The 20,301-nt window shown below is 36.8% G+C and overlaps 2 protein-coding genes and 1 non-coding gene across 3 annotated transcripts; 1 reads left to right on the top strand and 2 right to left on the bottom strand.

Moving 5' to 3' along the window:
- Positions 1-9,796: 9,796 nt before the first annotated feature.
- On the bottom strand, positions 9,797-11,385 carry LOC113298686. Its single transcript, XM_026547496.1, has 3 exons — positions 11,033-11,385; positions 10,887-10,955; positions 9,797-10,159 (listed from the first exon to the last, which is right to left on the bottom strand). The coding sequence occupies exons 1-3, from the start codon at positions 11,285-11,287 to the stop codon at positions 10,109-10,111; spliced, it is 375 nt and encodes a 124-aa protein (XP_026403281.1). The 5' UTR covers positions 11,288-11,385; the 3' UTR covers positions 9,797-10,108.
- A 165-nt stretch (positions 11,386-11,550) lies between these two features.
- On the top strand, positions 11,551-11,623 carry TRNAF-GAA. The gene has a single exon. It is a non-coding gene; the product is annotated as a tRNA-Phe (tRNA).
- A 435-nt stretch (positions 11,624-12,058) lies between these two features.
- On the bottom strand, positions 12,059-15,483 carry LOC113298685 (serine/threonine protein phosphatase 2A 57 kDa regulatory subunit B' beta isoform-like). The gene is made up of 3 exons (XM_026547495.1): positions 15,275-15,483; positions 13,803-15,031; positions 12,059-12,797 (listed from the first exon to the last, which is right to left on the bottom strand). The coding sequence occupies exons 2-3, from the start codon at positions 15,006-15,008 to the stop codon at positions 12,411-12,413; spliced, it is 1,593 nt and encodes a 530-aa protein (XP_026403280.1). The 5' UTR covers positions 15,009-15,031; positions 15,275-15,483; the 3' UTR covers positions 12,059-12,410.
- Positions 15,484-20,301: the final 4,818 nt, after the last annotated feature.

The raw sequence follows: 20,301 nt of genomic DNA, 5'->3' as shown, positions 1-20,301 counted from the left end.
TGAAAGCACAAAACTCGCCAGTTGAAAAGGATATTGACAGTTAGGAAAACTACTTATGGACAGATGGCTGCCCATAAGCTATGAAAACGGTTGCACACGACTTTAACCTGATCCTAGCAAGTATAAATAAGCTAGAGATCAATAAGTTTGGTGGTGTTGGATTGTATAAAACCCACTATTACTAGAGAGAGTTAGCATTCACCAAAGAGCGTGAATTGCTTGTATAGTTCATGTGATGAACTGGTTTATGTAATCTTCCTTGCAATAAGATAATTATTGTGCTACTTTTATGTGTTCATTATGTTATTGTTCTGGTGAGTTTGTCGGTTAGTTTAATGCATGGTAGGCTTCCAATATGGTATGGGACACATTAAGAGATTAAGAGAAAGGAATAAAGACTCTGTAGTGAAATGAGTGAAGGCATATGCATATTTTAATGTAAGTGTGCAAGGCTGAATATTTATGCTTGAAGTTAATTCACCTAACCACAAAGCATTTCCTGTCATATCCCAAAAAAAAAAAATGAAATTCGTGAATTGGACATGTGACAGTATAATAAACCAGTTTTTTTTTTAATAAGCAACGACCTTCAAAAAGGCTAATGATCCCCCTCAATTGTTGGTATGAGCCAAACAGGAGGAACAAACCAGTACATAGAGGTTTTGTTTGTCTTAGCCCATTGAGCTAACTCATGAGCAACAAAATTACAAGTACGGGGTTGGAAATTAAAAATACAAGCTACTAATTTAGAAGAGAAAAACTGAATATCCTTGAAAATAGCATCCGTACGCGGGTGGGTCTCCATCGAACTTTATAGTAGAAAATTGATCAATGAGAGACTTCACATCACTTTCAACAATGAGATGGGTTAACTGCTGCTCCAAGGCTTTCTTCAAGACAGCCCAGATGGCTCTGTCTTCAGCTTCTTCAGCAGATTGAACATCAAAGACCAGGGAGGCACAAAAGGTAGCTTTCTTAGAGAAGTCTCTCATCACATACCCTGCACCATTAGCTCCAATAGTTTCATCAAAAGCACCATCAATATTACATTTAATTCATCCCAAGGAGGGGGCATCCATTTATCACAAATACTGACAGGAGTAGTAGTGGAAAAAGTAATGCTAGTTTTCCTAGTGAGGAGCATATCTCTAGCCCTACCTAAGACAATAGTATGGTTTTCATTTTGGTTTTGGAAAATGAGATTGATTTTACTAGTCCAAATAGACCACAAGATGGCTACAAAAAGACTTTGAGCTTCATCAGCAAGTTTTGACAGAGGATTAGTTAACCAGAACAGTAGCCAGTCAATGAAAGATTTATTTTGAAAAAACTGAGTGTTTATGTTAAAATCATAAAGAAACCAGACTCTGCTAGCAAAAGGGCAGAGAACCAAAGTATGCAAAATGGTTTCATGAGGGTCATTACACTTAGGAATTGTGGTGTGTAATACAGTTCTAGAAGGGAAAGCATTTTTAGCTGCTCTCCAAGCAAAAACTTGAATTCTGTAAGGAATTCTAATTTTACAAATGCGCTTCCAAATATTTTTAGAATGGGAGGGTCTAAAACCTCAGAGCCCCATGTAGGCAGATTTTGAGGAAAACTTGCCATCCTTTGAAAGATCCCAAGCTCTCCTGTCAGGAGTGCAAATCTGGATTAAGGGAATAGTGATAATCTTCTCAACAGAAGCATTATCAAAGTGGGTGTTAAGTCTTGACAAATTCCAGGATCTGGTATGAGTGTCAATGAAATAAGAAACTTTAATGCTAGGATCAGGTGTGACTAGAGGGTTGGGTGTAGCAGAACCCAAGGACGGGATCCATTTATCACACCATGGGTCAATAAATTAACCATCCCCTACAATCCAGGAGATAAAAGGCTTGATAAGATCTTTAATAGCATGCAAGCACTTCCAAGTCCAAGAGCATTTACCAGTGCATTTAGCATTCAAGAAACCAGTTTTAGGGAAATACTTAGCTTTGAGCACAGTAGCTAGCATGCAAGAGGGATTATCAAGATTTCTCCATGCATTTATAGCTAGCATAGCAATATTATTTAGCTCAGCCTTTCTAAATCCTAGACCACTTTCAGCCTTAGGGGAACAAAGAATATCCCATCCTAAAAGATGTAGTTTCCTGTCTTTAGGATCCAAGGTTTCTCCCCACCAGAATTTACAGAGATGGGAGTCCACCTGTTTACACATATGTTTCGGAATAAGAAAGGCACCCATTTGGAATAGGGGGATAGCCTGGCCAATGTGTTTAATCAAAGTAGTTATATCAGCTTGAGATAGGAGCTTATGAAGCCAGATAGTAATTATAGCATCCACATCTTGGAGAATACCCATATGGGTTTGAATTTTAGAGGCTTGAAACACAGTAGGAGTGCCAAGATATTTTTCTCCCAAATCTCTGCTACTAATCTGTAGAATATTAGCTAAAAGAGCTTTCCTATATTCAGGAATTTTCCTACTGAAAAAATACCTGACTTATCAAAATTTATTTCTTGCCCAGAGGCTAAACAATATTTTTGAAGACAATCTTTGATAACTTGAAAATTTTGGGTAGTGGCTTTAGAAAAAAAAAGGGAATCATCAGCAAATAACGGATTTGTCATTTCAGGAGCATCTTTACATACCTTGATACCTTCTAAGATTCCTTTCTTTTGAAGACTATCAATGTAAGAAGAAAGGGCTTTAGAGAAGATAATGTAGAGATAGAGGGAAAGAGGGTCCCCCTATCTGAGGCCTCTTTCAGGATGGAAATAACCAGTTGGGCTAGCATTGAGAAGAACAGAATATGAAACTCTGGAAACACACTGGTTAATGAGTTTGATACAGTGGTTAGAGAGACCCATTCTAGTCAGAGCCCTTTCAAGAAAAGACCACTCAAGCTTATCATAAGCTTTGGACATGTCAAGTTTAATGGCAGCAATGCCTTCAATTTTTCCACAGTGATTGATAGCAAATATAGCCTCATTAGCTAGAATAATATTATCAGAAATACTCCTCTTAGGAATAAAGGCACTTTGGTTTTGAGAAATAATGTTATTCATAAAAGGTTTTAGTATATTATCCAGAGTTTTGGAAAGGATTTTGTAAATGAAGTTGCAAAGTCCTATTGGCCTATACTGGGAAACAAGTTCAGCCAGAGGCACTTTAGGAATAAGAGATATATTAGTATGATTAAAGACTTTAGCAATGTGACCTGTCCTAAAACAAGTTTGGGTCATGTCAATAACAACTTCACCCACAATATCTCAATTGTTTTGGTAAAACAAACCAGTAAAACCATCAGGGCCTGAAGCCTTTTTTTCCCCCATTTGGAAAACAACATTCTTTATTTCCTCTGCAGTTAGAGGTAAATTCAGAAGGGAGTTGTCTTCAAGAGAGAATTGAATGGGGAGATCAGCAAGAATTTCATCTTGAAATTGTTGAGAATGAGAAGAATACAGATTTTTAAGAGAAGTTCCAATACTATCTCTATCAGTTAGAATAGTATTAGTAGAGTCTTTTATCCAGCTAATAGCATTTATTTTTCTCCTAAAGAGAGTGACTCTATGAAAATAGGGTGAATTTTTGTCACCTTACATGAGCCAGACCTCCCTGGACTTATCCTTCCAATAAAGTTCCTCTAAATTGTAGAGGTACTCTAGTCTAGCTTTGAGTCTAGAGGTGGTACTGGTATCAGTAGGATTAGAGACCTGAACCTCGGCCAAATATTTCCTAATGGCAGATATATTATTTTGAATATTACCAAAAGAAGATTTATTCCAGTCTCTAAGACCTCTTTTACTATTTAAAAGCTTAGCTTTTAATTTATAGGAAGGAGAGCCTACAACATTCACAGATGAAGAGTTAACAATGATATCTCTACCGGTAGGATCTTCAATCCACATGGCCATAAAGTGGAAATGCCTAGGTATGCAGACTTCTCATAGCTGAAACCAATATGCATGGGGAAATGATAAGAAGAATCTCTAGGTAGATTTTTGACACACAGTTTGGGGCAGAGGTCTTTAGCAATTTGGTTTAAAAGACATCTATCTAATCTTTCAAGAATTAAATCAGGACCTTGTTGCATATTAGACAAAGTAAATCTAGGACAAGGAAAACCAGGATCATGTAACTTGAAAACATAACATAAATTTCTAATATTTAAGAAATCAGAATCATCAACCTCTAGCCCTCATTTTTATCTTCAGTTCTTAGCATTAAAATCACATATAAAGAAGACTGGTTCATTATATTGTTGTTCCCATAAAGCATTTCTCAAACTACTATTAGGTTCACCATACATAAAATGGATATGAAAGGTTTTGGAGTGAATGATGTCAGGAGATGTAACATAGATGCCCCTCATACTGGATGAAATAATGTTGAGTTGAATTTCCTTTTTCAAGCCAGAATAAGACCACCACTTCTACCAACACTAGAAACATTAAAAGTGCAAGGGAATCCCATGTTTTTTAACTTCCTAGCAGCCAAATCTTTGTTCATTTTTGTTTCATAGAGAAAGATAATATCCGGATTAACATTCCTACATAATAAGCTAAGCTCCTTATTAGCAGATTTTTTTTCCAGTCCTCTAATGTTCCAAGCAATCAGGTTGATGTTATTGACATGGGATTGATTACTAGCATTATTGGTATTATTGATTAAAGGGGGGTGAGGGAGTTGAATTTACCTGAGTGGTGGAGTCAGATCCACCACCAAGAGCAGCACTGGTAGAATCACCACTTTGAGAATAATTTTGGGTTGAATCGATATTAGAAGTAGCAGCATTGAGATGAGAATTATTGCGGACACCATTGTTGTTTGGAGTAGTATCGGCATGTACATTTTAGCTCCCATAAGAATCAATCAGAGATTGGGTGTTGAGAGAACAGTTGGAGAGGTTGATAGAAGGTAAGTCCCCTAATTTGGTAATAGGAGGACATAGTTGAGCATAATCAGGTTCAGTGTTAACCTGATCTTCTGGAATGACAACTAGACTAGTTAAGCTAGAACTGGCTCTGGTTCTTTTACCTAGATCATCTCTAGGACTAATTTTCCGTTTGAGGTTTGATAGAGCCTCTTGCTCAGCTGAGATAAAAGTTTCACTGGTGAAAATTGGGTAGTACTGGGGACAGCAGCTGTTTTGAATCTTCTTGAAGAGTTAGATGTTCGAATCGGACCACTAATAGTTGGTTCATTTCCAGAGATAGAAGCTTCAACTATGACATTTTGAGTGGTAACCTATTTGAAAATGATTGGTAATCCGTTGTTCTGCTGAGTCGAGTTTTGTTGAATTAGTCCAACATCAAAAATCTTCAATGCAGTGGATCGGTTGACAAACGGACCCATTTGAAAAGTATTAGATAAACCCTTCTGAATGATGTTATCCATCTTTTGATCATTATCTTTGGATTTTCCTTTATCGCACACAGGAGCATCAATAGACTCTACTTGAGTATTTGGAACCATCTCATTTTGTTGCATAATAGTATCCAAAATAGCAGTTGGCAGTGGAGACAGCTTGTTTGTTTTCTGGTACTGATGGCATCATCAACCTTGAGACAGCAGGAAGAACATGGGTACTACTAGAGGACGCAGCTTCTTTTATAGCTTTCTATTTTAATTTCCAAGCTGGACACTTTTTGTCTTTATGATCAAGCACACGGCAGAAAGCACAAAAGTATCTTGGAACTTTGACATTTATGCATTCAATCAAGAATGGTGAGTTTATCCACTAGTGAAAAGGGGTATTCCTACTGGTAACGCCTTCTGCACTGGAATTCTAACACACACCTTGACATTCTTCTTAAGAGGATGATTTCCATGAGGATCTAGAGCTTCAATGAGTTCTTCCATATTGAAAGGAAGTCTATGAAGGTCTTAAAACTTAGTACATTCTTTTGGAATGTTGCATATGATAAACCACATTAGTTCTTCAGTAAAGTAGAGCTGATGATTTGCTGGCCATCCCTCAGCTGGAACAACTTTTAACACCATCAGATAACCACAAACAAACCAAGGTCTCTGAGAGTTTATTATGTTGAAATCATCTTCAGCTAAAAAACGAATAAGGACTTTGTTGCATAATCCATTAAAAGTTGTGACAGTAAGTGATTGGACTAGAGGCCAATGGTTACAGATGTAGAAACGAATAGAGGAGGTGGGAACCAGGGTTTCACAACATAAATATCCTGCCATGCACCATTTCCAATTATTATCAGACTCAGCTAGAATTAATTTTTTGTCTATGAACACAGGTTCTGAAAGGGTGGATGGTAAAGTTAAATTGTTAGCCATTTGAGCAGACAGATTTTGAATATTTTGATTTAATTTTTGATGGTTTTCTGTGGAATTTGGTAGCTCAATTAGGTAGAGAGACTGGATGTATATGAATTGAGACTGATATAAAAGAGGGTTACTGAAAACCAATATAATATGTAGGTGTATAGAGAGGAATCTCTTTTTTGTACTACACTGATATTGTGCATGGCCTATGTGGATGGTGAGATGGCATGGGGTTTTATTTGTTTATGTTTTTGAACCTTAAAAAAGAAATGAGTAGACTGTTGAATAAAGATAGGAAAATTTTCAGGAGAAATTTGGTGTAAGGTAGCTGTTGCTATTCTGCTATTTCTGTTTTGGGCGTATGGTTTATCATAAGGATACTCTCGTACTTTATGCCTAACATCAGTCTGGAGATATCAACATTCACGTGTTTTTGACGATAAGAGGTCCTAGTAAGGGTAAATCCAATGACCTATTGTAGTCTTTCCTGGGATGTAAGAGTTTGATACGTAAGCATGGCGCAATTTGGGGTTGGTGGATATTTAATGGGTTTGTGTTTTGCTAGATTGACATGGGTAGGATAGTACAAACTTCCAAAGGTAATAATTGTAGTGAAATTGCAAAATAGGTGGTGGATATAGAAATGGAGGGAAAAATTCTGTGGAGGTAGATGGTTTTGATTTTGAGATTGTATTTGGGTGATACGCATAGGTTTGATGGTAGAGCTAGTAACCCATCTGGCAGACATGCCCTAGACCACAATGGTGCCTCTCAACTGGTGTTGCATTCTTCTAATCTGCATAAAACATAAAATTTTAATTAAACCCCAAAAGAAGACATCAAAGTTTGGTGACCTGCCAAGACCTCCCTTAATGGCAGTTCCAAATGGAGTAATGGTAATAGTAAAGATTAGGTGTTGAAAATAGGTCTTGATAAGGTAATTATGATCGTTAGGGTGAAAAGAATACGCATGGTTTTGAATGGGCGTAGTAAAAAAAGTGACATGACGGTTAACCAAGCGCTATAAATGGGATTTAATGGGTACAATTGGGTCTTTAAATGGGTGTTTAGCCGAGAGATTATCATAGCCAGGGTAATTTTCTTTAGGCTTTTTCACAGAAAAGGAAAGAATTAAGAGAGAAAGAAAAATTTTAGGAAATGGTTGATCAAAATCCTCCAAATGTCGGTGAGAATAGACCGCCAATTAATCCATCATCATCAGAATATGAGCAAGCCAAATCCCTTGTTCTAGGATTAAGCACAGAAGATCTTCAGAAATTGAGAACTGAAATTCAAGCATAGATTGATCGTCGTGCACTCGAAATAATCCGACAGAGAGAAGAGCAAGAGAGGTTACGTCAGATAGAGAGGAAAGGATCGAGAACTTGTATGCCGCATGGAAACCAAAGTACTTAGAGAGGAGAAACAGAAAGGATGAGGAATGGGCTGAGAAGCATTCCAAGGAACCAAAGTATGGGAGTGCGACAGAGTGATTCTGAAGCTTCTGATGATGAAGGTTATGAGTATGCTGTGGAGGAGGACGACACCAGTGATCATGATTCTGATGGTGCTGAGGATCAGAGGGTAATGGAGAAATATCATGAGCGCAGGTTGAGAAGCCGTTTTGAGTATGAACTTTCCAATCCAAAGATTCTAGCAAGGACCATGCAAGAGGGTGATCCCGAGGAGAGGGATATGGAGATGCTGAGATTATGGATGGAGGGACTGACGAGGATACAGAAGATGGGAGTTCTGCATCATCAAGTGATACTTCACCAGCATCATCTGACAGTGATGATAGTGAGAGATTTGAAGAGGACGAATGGGGCACTGATGAGGAAGACTTTTGGTAGTCTCTTCGCAGGCGTCGGAAAAAGCTAGATTTTCATATTTCGAATAGATTCTGAAAACGATCAACAAGTTTTTAGCAAAACAGCTTTTCCGGTGCTTGATCTTGCTTATTCTCTTCTTTGTTTTGTTGCAGATGTTGGTGAGTATTTTGTTTTCCTTCTCCCTTTTTCGGCCGGTTTCTTTTCTAGTTTGGTGGTGATGTTGATGTGAATAGACAGTGATGTTCTGTGTGTTAATTTGATAAGTGGTACTATTGGTTTCAGTTTTAGTATTTTGGTGTTGAAGAAGATGTTTAAGGTGGTACAGGAAATTGGGAAAGTAGTCCAGTGTTTTTTGGTCCGAGTAAATTGAGATGTAATGATGGATGCTTGTTTTGAAACTTTTTGAGTAGAATTTAATGAACTGTTTACTGTTGATCTGGAAGTTGTTGAATGTCTCTGTGTAACTGAACTTAGTGAGTTGAAACTTGTATGTGAACTTCTTTTGAATGAAAGATGTACTGAAAAACATCCAATGATGATTACAAGGAGAAGAACTAGTTGATGAATGCTAGCAATCTGTATACTCAGAATTTGAAACTCAGGGAACATGAAAGGGAGAAAGAGTGATTACGTCAGGATAACGAAGCAAAGCTCATGATATGAAGATTGTAATGATGGGATATATTTTCTCCATTTGGCTTAGCTAAACCAGTATTGCCTATTCATGTAACTCATTAGATTTAATTTTCACTCCCACTGGAATTGGCCTAAAACAACCTCTTTTTGTGGCAAAAAAGGGAAGCAACAAATCATAAGCTTATACCAGTAACTTTATAATGGTTAAAAGGGAAAGGACTATACGTTAAGTATTCTTTTTCAACATTCTCCAACTTCGAAGAGCTGCCTCAATTTGCAGTCATCAGGGAAATCAGCTTCTCTACACTAGGTTGAGAAGAAAACGAAATGAAAATATAAGATATTGGTGATACCCTTCACCATTTCAATCCAGGACTCGCGTTTCTCCATCCTTGCAGGATTACCCAATCCAGACTCAATATGATAGGCATTATTTTTAGCTGTGAAGTTAGTAACTGGGCTTCCGTACCTATACAGCACGGAGCACAGCACCCAAGTGACCTCTGAAAATGATGCCAGCTGCACTTCTCCTGACTCCTATCCCTCTGCGAATACCCTTCACCATTTCAATCTAGGACTCGCGTTTCTCAATCCTTACAGGATTACCCAATCCAGACTCAATATGATAGGCATTATTTTTAGCTGTGAAGTTAGTAACTGGGCTTCCGTACCTATACAGCACGCAGCACAGCACCCAAGTGACCTCTGAAAATGATGCCAGCTGCACTTCTCCTGACCTCTGAAAATATAAGATATTGGTAATACCCTTCACCATTTCAATCTAGGACTCGCGTTTCTCCATCCTTGCAGGATTACCCAATCCAGACTCAATATGATAGGCATTATTTTTAGCTGTGAAGTTAGTAACTGGGCTTCCTTACCTATACAGCACGCAGCACAGCACCCAAGTGACCTCTAAAAATGATGCCAGCTGCACTTCTCCTGACTCCCTCTGCAAATACCAAGCGATTATCCGGTAAAGAGAACTTGACCAAGTTATGAGCAACACAAGGATACCGTCCAGACTCGTATTCACGATTAATCTTCAATATGAATGTGGAGTAGCATAACATCTATAATTTAAGCAAACAATTGCAGTAGTCAACCAGGAATGACAGAGTATTTCACATGAAAGAGAGTAGAAGTTCATTATTAGGAAAAAAAAGCTTTATAGAAAAGTTGTGCAGAACATCGAATTACGCAGCAGAACTAACATTCAGATTTCAAGGCCGTCATGGATGTATAAAGTTTTGGGGCCAAAAAACAACACTACAAGGAGATCTTCTCGATAAGTATTACTCTTCTTATATGAACAAGTTATTGATGAGGCTCCGGCTTTTTGACAGAAGAAAGACATAAGATCCTAACGATCTTGAAATGATGCATTCATAAGGTTGAGAGCTGAATCCATAAACTGCAACAAGAACAAAAGTTTACAGGTCACATAAATAGAGAACTGGTCAAAAATTGCGATGAAGAAGATTGACGATGCTATTGAACTTGGAAGGTTGCTTCACATTATATAGAAAAAAATAATGGTGAAAACTGCGAAGTTAAATAACCCTACTAGCAAGAGTTGTACAAGTTGAAACCAGAATTTCAAATGCAGATGGCACTAGTGTTTTGTCGATAGAAATCACAAAGATTGATAAGTTTCACAGCAAACAGCTTGTCTCCAACAACGATTATACCCTCCACTAGTATGTTACTACCAAGAGCACAAGAAACCACTTTTTCCTTCACCGGTTAGCAAAGGATTACCATTAACTAGTCCACTCCACAAGAAGCAAGTAAGATCTGTCATTCACTAAATCTACTAGTGCAATTACCATAGGGGAAAACCCCGCATTTTCATTCCCAATCAGGACTAACGTTAACAAAAAGATCCCCCAAAAAAACAAGGGTTCTGTTTATTCTTGCCCCTAATCAGTAAATAACACTATCATGATTATCATTTCAATTGACCAGAACAAAATGGATTTAGCTACTTTAAACAACTTCACTATTCCAAAACAAACCATGTTAATGTACACCGGGCGTTCTCAACATACATTCAAATTTAAACATGCAATTCAGTTCAACCATAGCATAAGAACTGAAGTAGTAGTGAAAAATAGAGAAAGACAAAAGAATATACATACCCTGCCGAGGTTTTTAAGTTCTTTATCCACAGGTTCCATAAACTTCATGTTAATTTCAATAGGCCAAACCTGTTAATATCAAAAGGCCGTGAGAATTTTTACAATGAATATACAAAAATTCTAAAGAGAGAAAGTTAGAGATATACCTTGAGACCAAGTAATCTGATCGGAGTAATCTGACCAGGAACAAGACAATCAGGACCAGCAGCTTCAACTGTAGCTTCACTTGCAAAACCTTTCCCAATTGGGTCAGGATGCTTCATGACAGCAAGAGCATAATAAGAATTAGGGTTTTGTTGAATACGAAGAAGTGGGGAGTGATGGATTTTAGGAATTGGTTTTCCACCATTTGGGTTTGCTCTCCATGGTACATCTTTCTGTAGTGCTCCTTTCTTTGACATCTCTTAACTCTATCTGCTCTCTAGTTACTCTCTCTATATCTCAAAATTATAATATTGTTCACAAATCTTAATTTCTAATCTTTAATAGTGAGGGGGGTGGGGTGGGAGGGGGGTGATTTTAGAGGCTGAGAAAGTTTGAATTTCCTAATCCCTAACCGGATTTTGTGTTTGTTGAGTTTTCCGTTTCGTTCCGAGTTTCCGCAGTCCGGTTTATAAAGGAACAACTTGATGTTTTCTCTTAGTCTACAAATCACAGCAACTAAGCCGGGATAGCTCAGTTGGGAGAGCGTCAGACTGAAGATCTGAAGTTCGCGTGTTCGATCCACGCTCACCGCATTTTTTTATATATATTTTTAATGCTACGGCACCTCACCTCAGGTGCTATGAATCTGAGCAACGAAAACATTACTTTGACTCTTTTCTTTTTCTCGTTGCTTGGAATTTTATTTTCTTGTTGATTTAATCCACTACTGGCAAGGAGTCCAAGTACAAAAAGTTCTTCATTGGTTGATAATAGTATTTATTGGGAGACATCGGCTTACATTTTTATGTATAAATTCAAAGTCCAAGTACAAAAAGTTCTTCATTGGTTGATAATAGGATTTATTGGGAGACATCGGCTTACATTTTTATGTATAAATCCAAATTTCTAGCTACATTACATGCACACAAGATAGTACAACTTGTACAAGTCATGCAACCTTCTTTACCTGCCTGCTTGAGTGCTTAGGCTGTTTCGGTTGTTCGAAGGAAAAAAAAGAGAGAGGCACAGAATAAACAAATTAACGCTTTTTTCTTTAGCAGGAAAAAATAATCTTCACAAGCAAACATAATTATCCACATGATTTTCTGATTTTCAGATAATTCTAGATTACATCTTTGATTTCCTCTGTCTCTGTCTCTCTCGGGATCTATCTTTTCATCCGCCTTTCGAGTTTCTCGTCTTCCATGATGTGGACGGGCAGATAAAAAGAAGGAAACAAAAGAACTACCATCAAAAAGCAGAGTAAGACTCGGCAATGATTCGGTCATGGAGATACAAAATAGGCCTCCTCATCATCCTACATTACTCGGATGGCTGAACCTACCCGACCAACTAATTAAACCATAGCCATGATTTTAATCAGTTAACCATATCAACATCGACATCACCATCACTCTCATCATCATTAACACAATTATCAACGTCATCATCATCTTCTACCTCCTCTACCTCGATTCCTGCCATCTCTTCCAGTCTCTTCCATGTTAATTCACGTTGCTCTTCTAATCCTTCTGCTTGATCTTCTTTCTCTTGGTACTGCCTCTGACACTCTTCAAACAGCTCCGAGTCCATCTCCAGGAACATCTTCCTGACATTTCCACTCAACCCGTGGACAGCTTGGTTCCAGTGCCCCTGTATGTTTCTCTCCAGTGCTTCAAAGATAATTGGCAGCACTGCTCTTCGATTCTGTGCAATCAATCCCACAATATGGTCGTTGTTCCAAAGAAAGAGTGCACGTTCTGCAACCTACACAAGGATAGCTTCAGATTAGCTACTGGTTGACAGAAAATATGAAAAAGGTAATGTTCAGATAGAAGTCTGTAATTTCTTCATTTCCTTATTTCCTTAAGAAACTACAACTTCCTATACGCCCCCTTCATAATGTTTCGGGAATTTATTGAACGCTGTAGAAGTACTGTCAGTTATATTTGCTAAGTTTAACGAAATGAATAATTTTAGAGATAATATGATATGTACGAGGCAATTTATTCATTATATGCAGCAGAAGCTAGATGGAACCAAGGAATATATGAAAACGGAATTACTGTGCAGTGGTTATTGACAGAAGTCATTGGTATCTCTGAAGGGTGATGAGGAAAAACCTAAGGTAGCTTAAGTTTTGAAAAGGTCACGTAATCCTAAGCATATCTAAAGGTTTTGGGCACCAACCATATACGTCCTAGTCAACCATGTGTGCACAAGATTAGCTTCAATAACTGGAATGTATATAGCGGGTTCAATTTTATAAGCACTATTCCCTAGAGTATCTAAATTTAGTGGCCTCTGTGGCTGCCTCTTCCTTGCAACCGAGCTGGATTGAGACCATTTTCTACTTTTCAAGATACAGAAGCCAAAATGATGAAAATGTAGATCCCTCAGACAAAAAGTAGAACAACCATTAATCATGTCTGATTCAAGTTCATACTTAATAAAATCCTATATTAGAAAAATTGAAGGCAGCCAAGCACACAAGACTAGAAAACGGGATCATTCACAACTGCGGAAGCACATAAATCTAAAAACTACTGCCGCGTTATAACAGCGAGGTAGCACAATTTCAAAAACAAGAGCTCATCCATTGGCTAATTTACTGACAGGAAATGTAATCTACGGAAAGAGACCTCAAAGTTACTGGTTAGATGACAACGCGTATTGACTATAGAGTACTGTGAACGCTAAATATCCAAGGTATGGTGCATAAAAGTACATGATACCGTACGAGCAGTACGACAGCATAAGTTGGTATCAAACCTGGAAATGCGAACTATTGAGGCAGCGACCAATTTGTCTGAATAGAGGACCTGTGCAGCGTTGAAACTCTGAAGATTGTGTTGCTTCCAGCACTTCCTCTAGTTCCCCTAGAAAAAGAACCTCTTTCTGACAATTCGTCAGTGGCCAATACTTCAATAATCCTCTAATAACAGTATCTGCCAGCTTGTAATCCTTTTCGACAAACTGGGTAATGCAATATGTCAACTGCTGATGATACATAGAGATAGACTTTGGCTTGTGAAGAGGAATAAGAGCCCTGACAAGGAACAGCTTATGTTCCTCCTTCATGGGCAATGCGAATCCATTTATTATGCTCCCTAAAATCTCCAGCAACTCACTAATTCCACTGTGTCTTTCGGTTTCAAATATAAACCGATAAAATATATTATTAATTGCTTTCCTTATAAAGGGACGATGAACCATGAACTTCCCATAAATACGATGGAGAATTGTCTTTAAATACTCCCTTTCACGGGGATCTTCTGATTCAAACAGATCAAGGATTTTCAGAACAAATGAATGATCAATATAGCGCTTAGCAATCTTAGTGTCAGTATCTGATGATACAATATACCTAAGAAGCAGCTCATACACAAGCTGCAAATGAGTCCATGAAGGTTCGAGATAAGGTTCCTCTTCTTCTGGATCAATATTTTCGGAACCTGTATTCTCATGAGAAGCAGGTGGTAGGCAGCGAAATATGTTTACCGAAACCATCTTTACTAATTCTTCTTGGCACGCTTCATTAATCTTCCCAGAACCAGATTGAATAAATTCCACAAGCTCAATAAGTGTTTGACGCTTGGTTTCCTTTTCCCGGATCATTTTCAATGTATCCGAAAAATCAAATTGAAGGCAACATATGTTTAGCTTACGAATAAACAAAGTCTGACGATCTGCTGAAGGAACATCTTTAAAATATGGAAGAAATTCAACAACTCCTGATGATCCTGGGATGGCAGCAGCAATTGCGGCAGGCGTTGGTGCTGCGCCTCCTGCTCCAGCACCAACACCACCACCACCACCCTGTTGCTGAGCATTGGCAACAGAAGAAGCAACCGTAGTTCTGGAAGCATGATTTACGGTAACATTGGATCCAGAACTCCGATGACCCGCATAAGCAGCCTCATTGGCATCTGATTTGGGAACTTTCCGATGCCCACGTTTTATAAATTTGTTTAACATTTCCCTTCCAAATTAACTCTAACCTGAAAAATTAAATCCAAAAATTCATTCTATATCCAAATTTCAACCTAATCAATCAAATTGCTACAAACAAAAACCCTAAAAAGATAACAATATCACAAATAAATCAATAAAATTTAACACAGGGGAAAAAGAGAAAATTTTCTAACCCAAATAACATCAAGTTGTAAGCTTTCTAAATTCTATAAGATCTGGCTCAAATTCTGCGTAGAGAATTGACGACCAGGGGAAAAAGGGATGGATACCTTTTTGGAATGAAATCGTGGAGAAATCCGAAGGAAATGAATAAGAATCACCGAAACCATCTGCAAGTGATCTTCTGGAATGCATCCAGATTAGATCAAAAGTAGTGGATTTCTGATGATCGGTTCATTGTCATTCATTCGTTGAATTGAAAGAAGAAATAATCGGTTTTAGTTTTCACAAAAGAAAAATAAAAAAATATTAACGAGAAAACCTAAAAACAGACAAAATCAAAAGATAAAACTTAACTTATTTTTTATTGTTATTTTATTTCAGGAAAAAAAATCTAACAGAAAATTGAATATTAACTAATCACTGTTTGTTTTTGTTGTTCTTTTTTCCTCATTAACTTCTATTTTTATCGGATTAAGAAATATTAAATATAGTTTCCGCTTTTGACATCTTTTGGACTAGCTGATTATCATCTTTTGGTACAGTAGTACTAGGATATGACCCATGCCATAACAGTCTGGGTTTTGGTTCTTGTGTCAGTGTGTTGCGTTTTTTTTTTCTTCTTTTTTCTGAGAAATAAACAACTCATATGAATAAATATCACCCACATTAAATGCTATATTCTTAGTTTATGCCCACGAAATGACAAAGTTAACGTGGTACAGGATAACTCGAGAGATAATATCTGGTGACTGTAGAATTGCCCTTCAAAGAAAAGAAATAAATGAGTCTATTGATCAATTAGTGATATTCTTGACATTTCATAAACTATTTACTTAAGCGTGCTAAGATTTTTGAGAACCTTCGATTTTTAGGTGATACTGGTTCTATAAGTTGCCCTCTTTTAATAGTACAGTACGTCATAGATTTTAAATGATTTCTGAAAGAAAATAGAACATGAGCGGCGGAAATGGAGTTGTAGCCCCATTCAATAATGCACAGCCCAATTTACTTGTCGTTTTGTAATTTCTTAAGCTTGAACACTTCTTTGCACGTTGACCTATATGAACATTTCTAAACAAAAAATCTAAAAAAAAGACCTATATGAACATGTTCAACCCTCACATAGATCCTTTTCTTCAAACTGTAACCACGAACGTCAACTGAATGCAAAATAGCAATCAGTTGAATTACACACCAAATAACGGCATGTGGAAATAATTTACATGTCCAAAATATGGATGTCCGGTGCTTGTAGATAATTCGAACAATCCAATATGTACTGAATTTTAATTGTAGAAATATAAACTAAAATTTACATTTAAGTTTCTCAAGATAAGAATCAAAATCAAAATCAAAACCAATAAGCATTTAAACTATATATTATCCTACATTTCCATTTCCTTTTCCTTCTGAATTGCAGTTAACCATTGTATTTGTGTATGGATGCCCATCTTATTCATATTTCTAAATTAATTTTTTACAATCACCCCTATGAAAACTCCAGTATTAAAGTGATTGCATTACATGCATGAAACTAAGTTGATTACATCCCCGGTCTATGGTCATGACTGCATCTTGAATCTGCACATAAACATGGGAAAGCGCTATCAAACTACTAAGAATAAAAGCATTAGTAAACAAATGGAATGCCTCCATCTCAGATCAGGCGTATCAAAATTTACCAAGCCTACTCGCGTAGATAAACCTGAAGTAACTAACGGTAAGCACAATAGGTAGCAAAGAAAAAAAAAAGTAAAAGAGAGCATTAAAAGAGATAAATGTCCTCTAAATCAATATTATGGATGTTCCTCTAAATCAATATTATGGATGTCCGGTGCTTGTAGATAATTTGATCAACAGTAGGATAAACGCTCTGCAACACACAACAAAGACAGATGCTAAAGTCCAATTATACGAAAAAATAAACAAAACAGGACTGGTGAAATTGATCTAATACAAAAGACAGTGACGGTAATTTAGACTTGAGAGTTCAGAGTTGCATACCTAAACTTCGGTGGATGGATGATGTTGTTTCGCCATTGGTTGATCAATAGCTAATCAAAAATAAAAGTGAAAATTTGTGAATTAGCAATATATGGTTAAATATTGGAAGAGAGAAATAAGAAACCTAATTTGAAACTTGAATGAGTGGTACCTGTTCTTCAAACTGCTGGACAGATTTCTAGATGCATTTAGTTGAAAATTCACTTTTTTCAAGGTAGAGCGCATTCTTGTGTCACATAAGAGGGATTTCTGAAAGCTCTACCCTTAGCATGCAGTAGAGAATCCACTCCCAAATATTGGAAGCTAGACGAAGATCGATCAACCAAGTTCGTGATTGGTACATACTTCTGATAAGCCAACAAAAATTAAACCTCTCAAACAGCAGTAGGAGTTAATAGCATCAAGCTCAAAGGGTGTGCGTCTTACTTTCTATGAGGTAAAAAACTGAGACCAAGATCTTAACTATAAAAAGCAGCAGATGTTTCTTATATTTTTGTACTTTACAAATTTCAATGTCATCATAACGACATGATTAGTCATCAAGCAGTTAATCAGTAAAAGAGAGCACTAAAAGAGAAGGAAAGATGCACAGTATATATACCTCTAGAAGCTCTTTTGTAGCCTTTTCCAACCCAATGATATCCTACCATTTCCACAATTACCGTCTTCCATAATTAGTATTACTATCTCGCAAGCGACAAACAATATATACATATTGCAATTTAGGAAGAAAGAAATCAAGAAAGCTTATAATGAATCTCATAATAGTTATTCTGCAAATCAATGAATTCCAATCATTATACTTTCATAATCTCGAACGCCCAGATAAATTTATCTGTTAGTTATGCATATAAATGTCTACTAATTTTTCTGAGTATTTGGGCACTGCAATTAAGTATTTGTGCCATCAATGTTGGTTCAAAAATCTCCTAGACAACCGCTGTCAAGAATGTATATCAAAGACATATAAGAAACCCTTATACAGTTAGTCATTGTAAAATCATTGTTGATACTAAAATGAAGTATAACATTAACTCATGATTTGTAAGATAAAATCATGGAATTTAGTTTATTGACAAACTAAATGACATACCCCATACTCTTAGTGTTTCTGGATTGATGTTTATATAAAAATATATTTTTGCAAGATCTAAAATGCACAATCAACCAAATTCAGTAAAGATATATAACAACCAAAATATGTATGAATTTTTTTTCTTTAAAATCATACATCAAGAGTAGACAACACCAACAGTAGAAGGTTAAATTAGACAAACATTGGACAGGAATTACTAAATTACTGAACAAAAGGTTGCAATTTCTGAACTAAAAAGATACCAAAAGTATAAATTAAAGCAATTTACTTGTAAAATTCTGAATGTGCAAGGCTCAAACAGAGTAGTATTTACCTGAAGTGGATGGCACCTATTTTCATCTGAAATAAAACAAAGAAAATAACTTGGAAATGTAAATTTGATCTATGGCATGTGTGATTGAAAGAGAAACCCGAAAATCAGAGTTAGGAAACTTAAAAGCAATTATCAGTTACCTAGCGTTCTTGAGAGAGGAGGCGTAAGAAACATGGGTAGATGATGACCTCTGTTAGGGTTTATGTAGGCGAACAATTGTAACGTACTATGAAAAGTTTATTGCTGGATATGATGAGACTCATGAGAAGATCGGAAACTAGTGGTGCGCTATGCTGTTCTACTAAGAGGAAATATCGGAAACCCTAATATCAGAGAAGAAGATTATGAGCCCTGACGTCTGTGCTACTAAGAGTAACATATGAAATAAAGAGAAAAGAATTGAATTTGAGACGTTGGATGAAAGCGTAGGAGGAGGGTGCATTGTAAGCCACGATTTATCTCTTTCACTTTCTTCGACTTTTAAAGCAATGAGAGTCATGGATTGCTTAAAAAGATTGATTCAGAACCATTAGATGGGACAAAACACATTTGTTTTTGTAAGATAGATATCTCACTTTGTCCCGATTTATAAAGGGATACCGGTACTATTAGGGGACGATATCATTTCATACCGATACTATTAGGATTGCCTACTTTGTTTTCTTTTTTGGGCCTACGGACCGGAGGGCCCGAAAGGAGAAGTCCCTTTTATGGGAATGATTTTTTGGGCACTACTCAAAAATGATGGGGGCTACTAAGTGATAAAATATCTATCCTATGATTATAAGGGGTATCCTAAATTATGGAAATGACTAACCTACCCTTAACCTATATATAATTAACCACCTCCTCCCATCACCACCATCTATATATATAACCACCTCTCCCATCACCACCGCCGCTCACCACCACCGACCACCTCGAACCACCACCACAGCCACCTCTATATATAACTTAATTTAAATCATTAACAAAACAAAATCAAAATTATAACAAACCCATAAATTGTCATTCGTTTTTGGTTGAAAAAATGAGAAGTAATCATCAAAATGAGTTGAAAATGGAAGTTGCCGAGAGAATTTAGGCTAGGAATTATCTGAAAAACTTTGTCGAACTAGCCGAACTCAACTTTTTTTCCTAGCCGAACTTTTAGTTCGATTACATCGCAATTTTTTTCTCCTAACCGAACTTTTCTCTGAAAACCTATATATTAAGTTCGGTTACGTCGCAAATTTTTTCATTTTATTTTCCCAGCCGGATTTTGGTTCGGTTACGTCGCAATTTTTTTTTCCTAACCGAACTTTTCTCTGAAAGAAAAAACTCCATTAGAGCTGAGTTCGGCTACCTGTTCTTCAAATGTCGTAGCCGAACTTTGTTAACCAAACCGAAATCAATTTGTAAATTGTTTATTTTTAGGAATGTTTTGGCCAATTCGAGCACCGTTAACTAAATTTGAAGTATCCGTGAGTACCCAAAACATCATACTCTTGTTGTGGCTCTTAAAGAAAAAGATCTAACCTTTTTTCTTCCCAAACTCTCATCTTCATTATCATCTTCATCTTCTTCTTCTCCCCCTCAATAATTCTTCTTTTTAAAAAAATCAAATTATTAATTTAATCACTAATAATTAATTAACTCACTAATCAATACACTAACTAATTTTATTACCAAGGGAAAGTTTGGTATTAAAAAAAATAGAAAAGGGATGACTCAAAATTACT

Source organism: Papaver somniferum, chromosome 7, assembly GCF_003573695.1.
Source record: "Papaver somniferum cultivar HN1 chromosome 7, ASM357369v1, whole genome shotgun sequence".
NCBI classification, from domain to species: domain Eukaryota; kingdom Viridiplantae; phylum Streptophyta; class Magnoliopsida; order Ranunculales; family Papaveraceae; genus Papaver; species Papaver somniferum.
This window is presented reverse-complemented; position numbering and strand designations above follow the sequence as displayed.

Bases quoted from the DNA above. Each gene is read 5' to 3' on its own strand.
- LOC113298686 (XM_026547496.1), bottom strand. From the start codon at position 11,287: ATGTCAAAGAAAGGAGCACTACAGAAAGATGTACCATGGAGAGCAAAC. The intron at 10,956-11,032 runs GTATATCTCTAA...TGATATTAACAG, and splicing joins TCAGATTACTTGGTCTCAAG to GTTTGGCCTATTGAAATTAA. The intron at 10,160-10,886 runs GTATGTATATTC...TTCTTGTTGCAG, and splicing joins AACTTAAAAACCTCGGCAGG to TTTATGGATTCAGCTCTCAA.
- LOC113298685 (XM_026547495.1), bottom strand. From the start codon at position 15,008: ATGTTAAACAAATTTATAAAACGTGGGCATCGGAAAGTTCCCAAATCA. The intron at 12,798-13,802 runs GTTTGATACCAA...ATCCTTGTGTAG, and splicing joins TCAATAGTTCGCATTTCCAG to GTTGCAGAACGTGCACTCTT.